Here is an 11,743-nt window from a genome sequence, read left to right on the forward strand (position 1 = left end):
TCCTAAGGAGAAGGGTTAAGAGACGGCTTCTAGGATTTTCCTTTTAATTTCAACATTTATTATTAGATATATAAATTTAAAAGACCGACTATAAAATAAATATTATTAATTTTAAAGATGAAGTTTTAAGTGACTAAATTGGTGTGTTATTTTAATTTTTAAATTTTTTTTTTTGGAAAGGATTCCTCCTCTTTATTTATTTATTTTTTTAAAAGGATAAAACAAATAAACAATAATTCACAAACACGAAAAGGAGCATGTTGCTCTAAGCAACAATATCACAAAGACAATGAGAAATATCTTCCATCTCAATCTCATCTTTGGCATTTTTAACCGCTTGTCCAATTAAACAATGTGCTGCATCATTAGCTTCTTTATTAATATGACCAATCTATTATCTATGCATCAAATCAAGTTTTTAGGTGGCTTATTTGTATTTTATAAAGAATGATTTAGCTATTAAAATCATCATTAGATTTGTGATTGATCATTATTGAATTTTGATCAAATGATGATTTTAATAGCCACATCATTTTTAATAGGATACATGTAGGACACAAGTAGATCACCTAAAATTACTCAATCAAGTACTACACGTATATGTGCCACTACCTGTCCAAAACGACTCAAATTTCGTCCGTCTTGTGAACCTCATTGCATTCAAGGACATCTCCTTCCATAAAAATCTTTGTAGCCTCAAGTTCCTACTAAATTTAGTTGCATGAAAAACTGCTAAAGCTTCTGCTATCACGGGTTCTAAATGCTCAAGAATTGTTAGGCTTACATGCTCCTCAAAAAATCTCTTATCAATTGTAAATTATTTAAAATACGCTATATTAATTGGTGTTAAAAAAAATTAATTAAAATATATCACATTAATTAATATAATATGACAAATATAATATAAAATGAGATGATAAATATAATATAAAATGAACGTAAAGAGTAATAATGGTTATGCATATGAAACCTCGAAAACAGCTGTAATAATCAAAACAAACAAACATATAGCGTCAGCAATAAAACCAAAGAAACACTCGAACAAAAACTGCAAAAAGTCAATAAGGGCAAGCTCTACACATACCTTTTGGCAGCCATTCTTGAGGACTCGTCCCCCCAGCAAAACGATACACGGTTACTCCAGCGATTCTTTCTTCGTTAGGCATCGATATACATATTTATATCATTCTCTACCAATATTCCTGTTCTAAGAGGCTCCTGTGTTGTTATCTCTCTGGAAAACGACTTGGGAATTCAGAATTCTAGTCCTGCGTGGTTTGTTGTCTCGTTTTGCTGCAAAATTGTGCGCTTGTTGGATCGGTACAGATACCAATTTGGTGATTTTGTTTGATTATGGTTTCTTGGACTATTTAAGGGGATTTTTTATGGTGGGTTGTTGTTGTTTGGATGATCGGAATTTTGTTTTTGATTTTGCAGGTGGTGTGTTGGAAATTGGCAGAAGAGGTAGATGTTGACTGGGAGAGAAAGGAGGTGAGGTAGGGCTGAATTATATGGATAATTTCTGTTGCTTCAATTCTCAGGTAAGGATATCTCCTCCTCCTCTATTTACCTTTTTTTATTTTTTTTTATTTTATTTTTTTAATTTATAATTTTAATTTATAATTTATAATTTATTATTATTATTATTATTATTATTATTATTATTATTATTATTTATGTCTATAATACTTACACATATGCTTATATGTATACGTGTATTTTCCGTGCTGGGAATTTTGTAGGCTCGGAAAAGGCCCTTGATCTATCTTGTTATAGACTTGGTGATTGTATGTAGACCTTAAATTTAATGGAAAAGTCTGCTTTGTAAGTAACAGGAAAAGGAAGATTTATGCTTTTCTTTAGTTTATTCGGGTTACTGAGATGTGTTTTTGGAAATTTTGAATATTTACGAAGTTTCAGAATAAGGATGACCAAATTTTTCAACATCTTGGTACCCCCTCGCCATTCTCTATTTGTTTTGCAAGAAAAATATGAGGGAAAGAGAAGAAAGGTGCTTAAAGATGTTATATATATTAGGTAAACGATATATTAGGTAAACGGATTTTTAGCATTTTCTTTGTTTTCACTTGTACTTTTGTTAGCCAAGTAAGCAAATATAGGAAATGATAATGCCAAAAACCTATTGACATTTCAGGTAAAATGCCATATTTAGGCAAGTATTTGAAAACAGTGTCAGAAGCATAATCTCAAAGGCACTTTTACCGTATCATCTTTCATTTATGCACATTCTAAATAAGAAAGCCGTTTTTCATTTGATACTTTTGTCAAAAAATAAAAATTCCCATTTCCTCACAGTTTTGTGGAAAACTTTTGATGCTCTTGGAATTGCGAGGTCCTGTAAATGGTGGGAATAACACCAGTAGTGTTTCTTGCACCAGATAAACATTCAGAAATTGTTAGGTATATTATGTTTCCTTCAAAATTGTGGAAGTGGCTTCCTCTTTGGATTGGAGATGTCACTTTTTACATTAAGTAAAATTGGGAACATAGCCTTATGGTTCTCATGCAATGCTAGTGTTTCATGACATGTCTCATTAATGTTGCAACCACAATGATAAGCTGCCAGAAAAGGTGGGCTCGAATGCTTTCCTATTTATCTATTATCTTTTTTTTCATTGACACAATTGCAGCTTTTATCTTGGTTTGAAGATCATCTTTTATGTACTTAATGGGTAGAATTTGGTAGAATAGTGATGCTGATACTGAGAATGGGACATCATCTGTTTTGCCTGCTCATGGCTTTACAAGGATCCCACCAAAAATGTGGCAAATCCCTGCTAAACATGAATTTTTTAGATAAATCATATACTATTGGGTAATTAGCTTTAGAGCCATTTCGTGAAATAAAAGTTTTTACTTCTGCTTAGATGTATATATCTTGTTTTTGAAATTCATATTTTATCCCTTGGTTGAAGGTCAACTTTTGATTGTTTGATTAGGAGATTTTGATAAAAACTGATGCTGGTATTGAGAATGGGGTAAATCATCTGGTTGCAAGCCCATGGCTTTACCAGTTTTATCATGCTGAAAATGTGGTGAATCCCCACAAAGCTTGAAATTTTCAGATGTATTATGTATTATTGGGTTAAACTCAGAGTCCATTTCATTAAGTAAATCATTTTACTTCTGCATAGTTATATATGTCTTGTTATTGAAATTCATATTTTGTTCCAATCTTCTTTCCTGTATGAACTATGCAAGAGTTATTTGGATGCCTTTTCCTTGTCTTTAGGTTGGAGGACGTTCTTCATGTAGCTCTGGCAAGGGCAAGAGCCATCAGGGCCCTGTCAAGTATGGCTTTAGCCTAGTTAAAGGGAAAGCAAATCATCCCATGGAGGATTACCATGTTGCAAAGTTTGTTCACGACCAAGGACATGAGCTTGGACTTTTTGCTATATATGATGGGCATTTGGGAGATAGCGTACCAGCCTATCTACAAAAGCATCTGTTTCCTAATATCTTAAAGGATGTGAGTATTAGATCTAAATTGTGGCATTATTTGTTTCGATCCTTTCCTTTAGGGCTCAAGGGGAAAATACCTTTTTGATTCTTTTGTTGCATTAAAAGTGATTAGCTCGGCAATTCCTCCTCACAGAGATTAGGGTGGAGGATGAGGTTGTGGGTTCAAAACCCATTGAGTGCATGTTTAACTTATCAATTAAAAAATTGATTATATCAGAGCAATCACCGTAATTATGATTGTTCCATAAAGATAATAAATTTATTATCCTTTACCTATCCTTTTAGAAAAAGAAGAGAAATATTAGAAATGGATTTAAGAAGATCAATATGGTCTTCATGTTTTGGTGTCTTTTTTGTGTACTTCTTGTATGCTTAGGGGCGCCTTACACTTTTTAATAAGATTAGTTATTACTTATAAAAAAAAGAAGAAGATCAATTTCGCACCAATATTATGGTAAAAGATGGATTGAATATTCTAGTGAGATCTAAGTGCCCTTTTACAAATGCTGATTTGAGAAAGGTACTGACATTTTGTTTTATGATAAACTATAGGAGGAGTTTTGGATTGATCCCAGCAGGTCCATTTCTAAAGCCTATGAGAGAACAGACCAGGCTATTCTCTCACACAGTCCTGACTTGGGGCGAGGTGGATCCACTGCAGTCACTGCAATTCTATTAAATGGTCGGAAGTTATGGATAGCAAATGTTGGAGATTCACGTGGAGTTCTTTCCAAAAGGGGGCAGGCAATACAGATGACCACCGATCATGAGCCCAACACTGAGCGGGGCAGCATCGAGAATAGAGGGGGCTTTGTCTCAAACATGCCAGGTTCTTTTACATGTCCCTAGGCCTATGGCCTATGTGTGCATGTGTTTTTTCTTTTTGTTGGGGGGGGGGGGGGGGGGGCGGCGCGCAAGTGCATCATCGCGTGTATGGTGGTGGGGGGACGTTTACGAGTGCATCATCGCGTGTATGGTGTTGTGTATTATATTTCTGCAAGTGGTCTCACCTACATCCTGTTATTTCCTTGGATCGAACTTATGGCTCTACAATTTTTTGTATGGCCAAGTGTTCTTGATCCTGTTTTGTGACGGCTAAGAGAAAAGCGCTAACAACATCTGCGCTATCACCACAAAAATATTAGTCAATTTGGAGCTTCCCTAAAATTTTTTATAAAATCCAGTTTTACATCGTAGCTAGGCAATGTGGGACTTAGCATTCATGACTATCTTTATAAATTACCAATTCTACGTGAATTACTCATCATCTTCCCAATATGGGACTTGGGTGTTACAAATTCCCCCTCTTAAATTCCTAATGTCGTCAATGCCACTTTATGCTGTGCTCTAGTACCAGATAGTCTAGTGTTACTAGGTGGCTTTGATACCATTAATAATGATCCAGGGAAAAACGCTAATCACATTTGCACTATCACCCTAAAATGACTAGTCAATTTGGAGCTTTCTTAGAATTCTTTATAAAACTCAATTTCACCTAGTAACTAGGCAATATGAGACTTAATACTAATGATTATCTTTATAAACTACCAACTTTATGTAGGCTACTACTCATCTTTCCAATGTGGGACCGGGGGTTACATGTTTATTTGTCAATTACTTGAATATCACACAGATTGTACAAATTAATTTGAAGTGGACGAGTTGCTTTGAAAAGTGATGGTAAGAACCACATAGTCGAATAAGATTGGAAGAGTGGAGGACTTATAGATCCTTATAGAGTAAGGTGCCTGTCCTATCTATGTGAAGATTGTTAAAGTTGCATATAAATTAGCTCTGAAAAGATGAACCTGAGAAAGAATTGATGGCATTAGTTGAGACTTTGAAAAAATTGGGATGATTATGCATCTTGTTTGATCATGATCGAAATGTTTAGATCTGATTCCTTAAAATTATATTGTGCCTAGCAGGTATGCTACGTGTTCTGCACCATTTGAATCTCTATGTGTCTGTGCTTCACTTTCCCTTGCTTTTGCCTCTTCGTGATCATGCTTTATGCAATTATGTGTTTCATGGGTGCCCTCCCATGAAGTTTGAGAGGTTCATTTTGGTGGCATACAAAAGTTTGGAATGGGAAGAAATCAAGATGAGGTAGTGTAAGTTAGGAACCCCAGAGATTAGCTTCTTCATAATGTGTATATTCACTTCTTTAAGAAGTTTTCTTAATTAGGTGAAACTTTATTGAACTTAATCAGAGAGCAATTATAGCATTGGCATTTCTCAGACTTCCCCCCATCTTTTTGATAGGATTAGAAGACCTCCTATCTTTGTCCAGCTGGGGTAATTCTTAAAATAACAATGACTGCTTCTGCGATTGAAAGAGGACATGATAATGCAATATAGATGTGCTGAAATGTAAATCCTCATAAAGAATGAAAGACATGATGAGGATGTGACTCTTTCTGTCTCTCTCCACGCACATCCACGGTTCCATATAATATTAGTTTGACTTCTAAAGCAATGGCATGATTTACTTATTCCAGTTTTTTTTTTTTTTTTTGATGAATAACTTACTTATTCTAGTTTAACTATCCCATTTATATAGTGTTTTCATAAAATCTAACCATAGATCTTCTTTAAAATCATACTTCATTTGTATAAGAAAAGGAATCATATACAAGGTGGTCACTTTGCAACAGACACTTGTCACATGCACATATAGGCACACACACCAAATTAATCATTACCACTTGTGCATCGCATTTGTGTACAGTGAGTGTTCAAGAAGTGATGGTCATTGTCATGTGGTTAATACACCATCCAGTCTCCAAAAAAACTTACCAATTGTTTCGAACTTTCTATTTCTGGAATGGAATATTTACGTTGACTTTCTCAAGACTTTTATTCATCTGCTTGAGATTTTGAGTATGGGGCTTATGCGGTGGTTGGAACAAAGACATGTACATGGATTCTTTAAATAACTCTGTTGTCTCGGGATAATCCATCATTATTAAGTCACTTCGAAATAAGGTTTCTGGGCGTGTCCACTCAAAACGGTGGTAACACTTGGACTGTTAGTACAATCGTACTTATTGAAGGTGCGTCTTACCTCCAATATAGCATATAATAGATTCTTATTTTGAGCATTAGGGATTTTATGTTGAACTTTTGTTTCTTGTCCTTTGAAACATTTCAGTTACACTGCCCTCAAATGACAGGGTCACCTTAGGGACATGGCTATGCAGGTGTTTTTCGAATACATTATGTTTTAACATTTGTTTGCATGCAGAACTGCATATAGTAAAGCAGTTCTGCATTATGGTAAGCTTCTCTTGAAAAATTGCATGACATTATCATCAATCTGCATAATTTTAAGGTAAATGCTTGTGTACTTCTTGTGTATCTGGGTTGCTCTTGGGCTTTTAATGATATTTCGATACTTATAAAAGAAAAAATAATTTTAACGTCAATGAACTGTTAACTCTTTTTAACAGTCTCCAAGGGGATATGAAATATTGGTGGACATTCTTTTAACGTTAGTTCTTCCTCTTTTTCCTAATTGTGAGTCCTCCTTGTTAGCCCCTCTGTACTTGGGTTGCTCCCCTTTATGCCTTCTAATAAAGTGTTTGACACGGTAGTCTTGCAATGGTGTCATAGCAATCATAGTGTTGAACTACGAAACTTTGGAATTCAAACATTATAAAATATAGTATGTTCTAAGCCTAGTACTATGTTTTATAGACAGCATTTGGTGCACCACCTGCATTTTGGTGCATTCTTCTTTCTTCCCTTGGTATTTTGTTCCATCATTTTCCTAATTTATGTGCTTTCTATGGCCTCTGTTTAGCTTATTCTTGCTACAAAAGTTTTCATTTATCTTGTAGACTTTTGTGGATTGCGTCAAAGATCTAGAACTGTTGATCAATTTTCAGATAATTTTAAGTATCTCATGCTCATAATCATCCAATCTGCATTTGATGTGTACTGATGTCAATTGTTATTTTCCATGTTGTATCATATTGAGTAACATAGGAAGATGAACTTGAGTTTTTAGTATATTGTACAAAAAGTAATAAGATATGCAATAGTGTTTTTAATACTAGAGACTTATGAGTTACGAAATGTGCATATTTCTTTCAGACATTAGGTCTCAAACACATTTCATTATCAGTTATAAAGTACAGTAATTGTTAGGTCATATTAACTTAAAGAGTACAAAGATTAATTGCATTTTTCAATTCATAAACATTAACAATATTTGAAATTATAATGAAACAATGGGCTGTATATGTGCAACCACAAATTTTCTATCCTTTGGTTGTTATGTCTGCTGGGTCAGAGTGTCAACAAAATTACAAAGTCCAACATCTAGCTTCCATGTCAAGAATGCACCGTCATATGTGAACCTATTCTTGTCAAGTGTCAAAATAATTTTGTAAAGGTAATTTTCGAATGCCCCAATATGTATTATGTTTCAATTATATATCTTCAATTATGTTTGCCTTGCATGTAATAGTTGTTTAAGTATAAAGGGACATTCTATTTTGCTTTGTATAATGTTTCTGGATGTCCCATCTTTAGATCATAATTTGGAGGGCAAGTCCCTTGGTTTCTAGCTTATATGGAGTGATTCAAACTCACCTGAGTTGCAAGATAATCCTCACTCCGTCCTTTCCTACCATAAGGGGAAAAAAGAGAATCAAATTTAAAGCAAATATCGTCCTAAACATAATAACAAGTAAAGATACTACTTGATTTTACTAATTTCTAAAGTCTATATTTAATTATTTTGAAAATTAAATAATAAAAGAGCTGGCTGTTATCTTGGGTTGAAAGGTGAGCTCTTTACCTATGAATTTATTAGGGTTTGCGTTTGGATTCTTCCTTTAAGTCAATCTGTTTTGAGTCAAATTATTGAGAGGACTGAGAGAAAACTAGGGTGGCGGAAGAAGTTATATCTTTTTGAGGGAGGAAGAATTATACTCATCTGAAGTACTCTCTTTAACTTGCCTAGTTATCTTTTTTTTTTCTCTGCCAGTGAGGTGTAGTCAACAGATTCGAAAAGGTGCAGTGGGAGTTCTTTGGGGAGGTATGGTGGAGGAGAATAGGTTCAATTTAGTTGATTGGAGGATTTCTTGCTCACCTATATGGGTTTGAGGCCTGTGTATTAGAGAACTGTGTACTTTCAATCACCCTTTGTTGGGGAATGGCAGTATGCTAGAAAGCACACATGGAGTGGGAGCATGGAAGGGTTTAGAATTGGTTGAGAGTTTTTCTAGATTTGTTGAGTTTCAGATTCATGATGTTAGGGGAATTACTTTTGGCATGATTTTTGGTATGCTGCGAGCTGTTAAAAATCTTTCTTTCCTGAACTTTTTTGCTGATTGCTACTAATAAAGATGCTGCTGAGAATGCATATGTGGAAGCAACAGTTGGTACAGTGCATTGGAATCCTATTTGTGTGAGAGCAGTTCAAGGTTGGGAGTGTGAATCACTCTATCTTTGAATTGCTTTATGCAGTTAGGATATGTGGTTGAACGGATACTAAAATGTGGATGAAGTGGCATACAAATTGTATTTTTAATGTTTGCTGGCACTATGAGGGCTTGAAAGGGATAGCTAGTTCACATTTACCTTGGGAGGCTATTTGGCATAGGAAGCCATGTTCAAAGTTAGCTTTCTTTGTTTGGAATCCTTTTTTTTTTTTTTTATAAGTAATAAGAAGTTTTATTAAAGAAGGAGAAAAGCGAGAGGCGCCCCTAATTACACACGAAGTATACAAAGGGGCCCAAAGCGAAAACGAGCCCAAAGAAAACCCCAGCACACCCACCCAGAAAAACCAAACAACCACCCCAAAACCCTCAAACAAACACACCAAGACAAAGCCCACTAACCAAACACCCTCATCCCTTCACAAAAGACTATGACACAATAATCCTGCCCTTCCTTCTCCTGGAGGACGCACTAGCATTGCCATAGTTAACGGAGCTTTCTAAATTTAACAGCTCTGTTTGGAATCCTAAGTGGGGGAAAATACTTGCAGTTGATAATCTTATAAAATGGAATGTGGACTGGTGTTGTATGTTTGAGAGAAATGGTGAGACTGTGGATCATTTGTTACTTCCTTTACTAGTTGCTATCAAGTTAAGGCCTTTCATTTTTGTGGTATTTGGTGTGAGATGGGTTAGATAGAAATAGTCCATCAACTACACCGAATTTTTGGATTCATTTTATTCTTGGATGTTATTTCAAGAGAATGCTTTACTATGCAGCATGTGTACCTAGGTACTTACCAAAAACAAAATGTGTACCTAGGTTATTCTCTCTGATATTTGATAAATAAATTATCTTTACCTATAAAAAATAATTAGTCAATTTTGGTAGGATGTACCGTGTGAAAAGAGCATCCATTTGGTCTGCACACCAGATATATTGTGGTGTAAGTTTCGCAAGTCATGTAGTCCACGTCCCAGTTGACACTTTTGAACCAATGGGGTTGAACATGACCAACTATCAGATGGAGAAAGATTGTCGTTGTTGCTTGATGAAGCAAAATGTTGCGCATTAGAGTACCTAACCTTTGGAATAATTTTATAATCTTAAAGTAAGGTCAGTCAGATGATCGTGAAGACAAGTAATTTCTTACGGGAGAGTAGAATAGAAAGATCCGAATTATATGATATACTGAAGGCAGCATTCATAAAACGCTGATGGCAGCAAATGGTTTATGTTTTATTACATTAGGTTTCTCTCGTTATTCTATTGAAAGGTTTTGGTATATTTATTGAAAGTTATTTTTCTCTCCTAACTTGTCTTATACTTCTAATCAGTTGCCCTGTGTAAAGTATAATATTTGTTACCCATGTGTTCAATCTGAATGTCAAACAATTTCTCTCCATGTTGCTTATTATATTAGGAGATGTTGCAAGAGTGAACGGCCAGCTAGCAGTTTCTCGAGCTTTTGGAGACAAGAACCTCAAATCACATTTACGATCTGATCCCGATATACAACATGCTGATATCGACCCGGAGACTGATTTTCTCATACTTGCAAGTGATGGTTTATGGAAGGTGATCCATCTCTCTCTCTCCAAGACATGGTGATGCTGATGCTTATCTTTTTTGTTTGATTTCTACCAATCCAGGTCGTGGCTAATCAAGAGGCAGTTGATATTGCAAAAAAGACGAAGGACCCACAGAAGGCAGCCAAGCTACTAGCTGCCGAGGCATTGAAGAGGGAGAGTAAGGATGACATCTCCTGCATCGTAGTCCGTTTCAAGGCGTAAAATATAATTAAAAATTACTCTGTAGATTCCAGAATTTGTACATCGAGGATTTTCAAGATGGATGCAGCTCTATAGGCCAACACCAGTGCGGAAATCTCATGAAATCCCACATAAGTTCGGAATTGCTTTAAAATAGGTGGTTATTTATCCCTTTTCCTCTGTATAAATTTCTTGTGTTTAGGGTTGTGTGATTTGATATTTCATTTCTTTGATGTGTAGATTAGTACCATTATTTTTCTTTGTAATTTGCATTGTAACTTAAAAAGCAGCGTGGAGGCTGCCATAAATTTATATACAGAACAACAACTGCATGGGATGTATGCAATTTTTACAATGAACAAAGAATGTATTATAACCTTTTGAAATGCCCCTACCAGGAATAACTCCCCTCTAGGGTATGCTTAGTAAATGTTTAAAGTGATGGGCAAACTTGTGATTATAACAAGTTTAGACCACAAGCTGTTTCTTATGTGCTTAGAGATTGTTTTAGGAATTGGGGATATCACCCTTAAAATTGGTGGTCCTCACTGTGTGCTTATCAATTACCATATATAGTTGAAGCAAGCAAACAATTCACAAAAATTATAAACGGCATCTCTCTCTTTTTTTTTGGGAGAGAGGCTCTACTTCTCTCTACTTGTGAGGGCTTTTAGGGGAGGAGGAATGGATTTTTTTCCTCTCCTCCTCCCCTTTTTCTACCTTTCTTTCTTCATTCTCTCTCCCACTAGTGTTATTTGCTTTGTTTTTGCCATTTTCGAACAGACCAGAAGCTTCAGCCTTCTCCATACCTAGCGCTTAGCCTTCATCACTTTGCCTCCGCCAACCCTCTATCGTGTTGTGCCGCTTGTTATCTCCTCGGAATTGATTGGGTTTCTAAATCTTAATTTTTTAAAGTTAGATTACTCTCTTCAGCCAGTTTTGTCCTACCACTTGCCTATCCACCATGCTCCCTGTCTTCCCAATGTTGCCCTCCATGCTTCGATTCGACCACAACGTGCCAGCCCATGGATTTCACT

General features: G+C 35.5%; 1 protein-coding gene across 1 annotated transcript; it reads left to right on the top strand.

Annotated features, from left to right (window-relative positions):
* Positions 1 to 1,029: 1,029 nt before the first annotated feature.
* LOC132176997 (putative protein phosphatase 2C 9) lies at positions 1,030 to 11,084 on the top strand. Its single transcript, XM_059589171.2, has 6 exons — positions 1,030 to 1,320; positions 1,438 to 1,541; positions 3,254 to 3,490; positions 4,036 to 4,312; positions 10,358 to 10,512; positions 10,587 to 11,084. Exons 2-6 carry the CDS (start codon positions 1,512 to 1,514, stop codon positions 10,725 to 10,727), a joined length of 840 nt encoding a protein of 279 aa, XP_059445154.1. The 5' UTR covers positions 1,030 to 1,320; positions 1,438 to 1,511; the 3' UTR covers positions 10,728 to 11,084.
* Positions 11,085 to 11,743: the final 659 nt, after the last annotated feature.

Source organism: Corylus avellana, chromosome 4 (genome assembly GCF_965113065.1).
Source record: "Corylus avellana chromosome 4, dhCorAvel1.hap1.2, whole genome shotgun sequence".
Classification (NCBI taxonomy): Eukaryota; Viridiplantae; Streptophyta; class Magnoliopsida; order Fagales; family Betulaceae; genus Corylus; species Corylus avellana.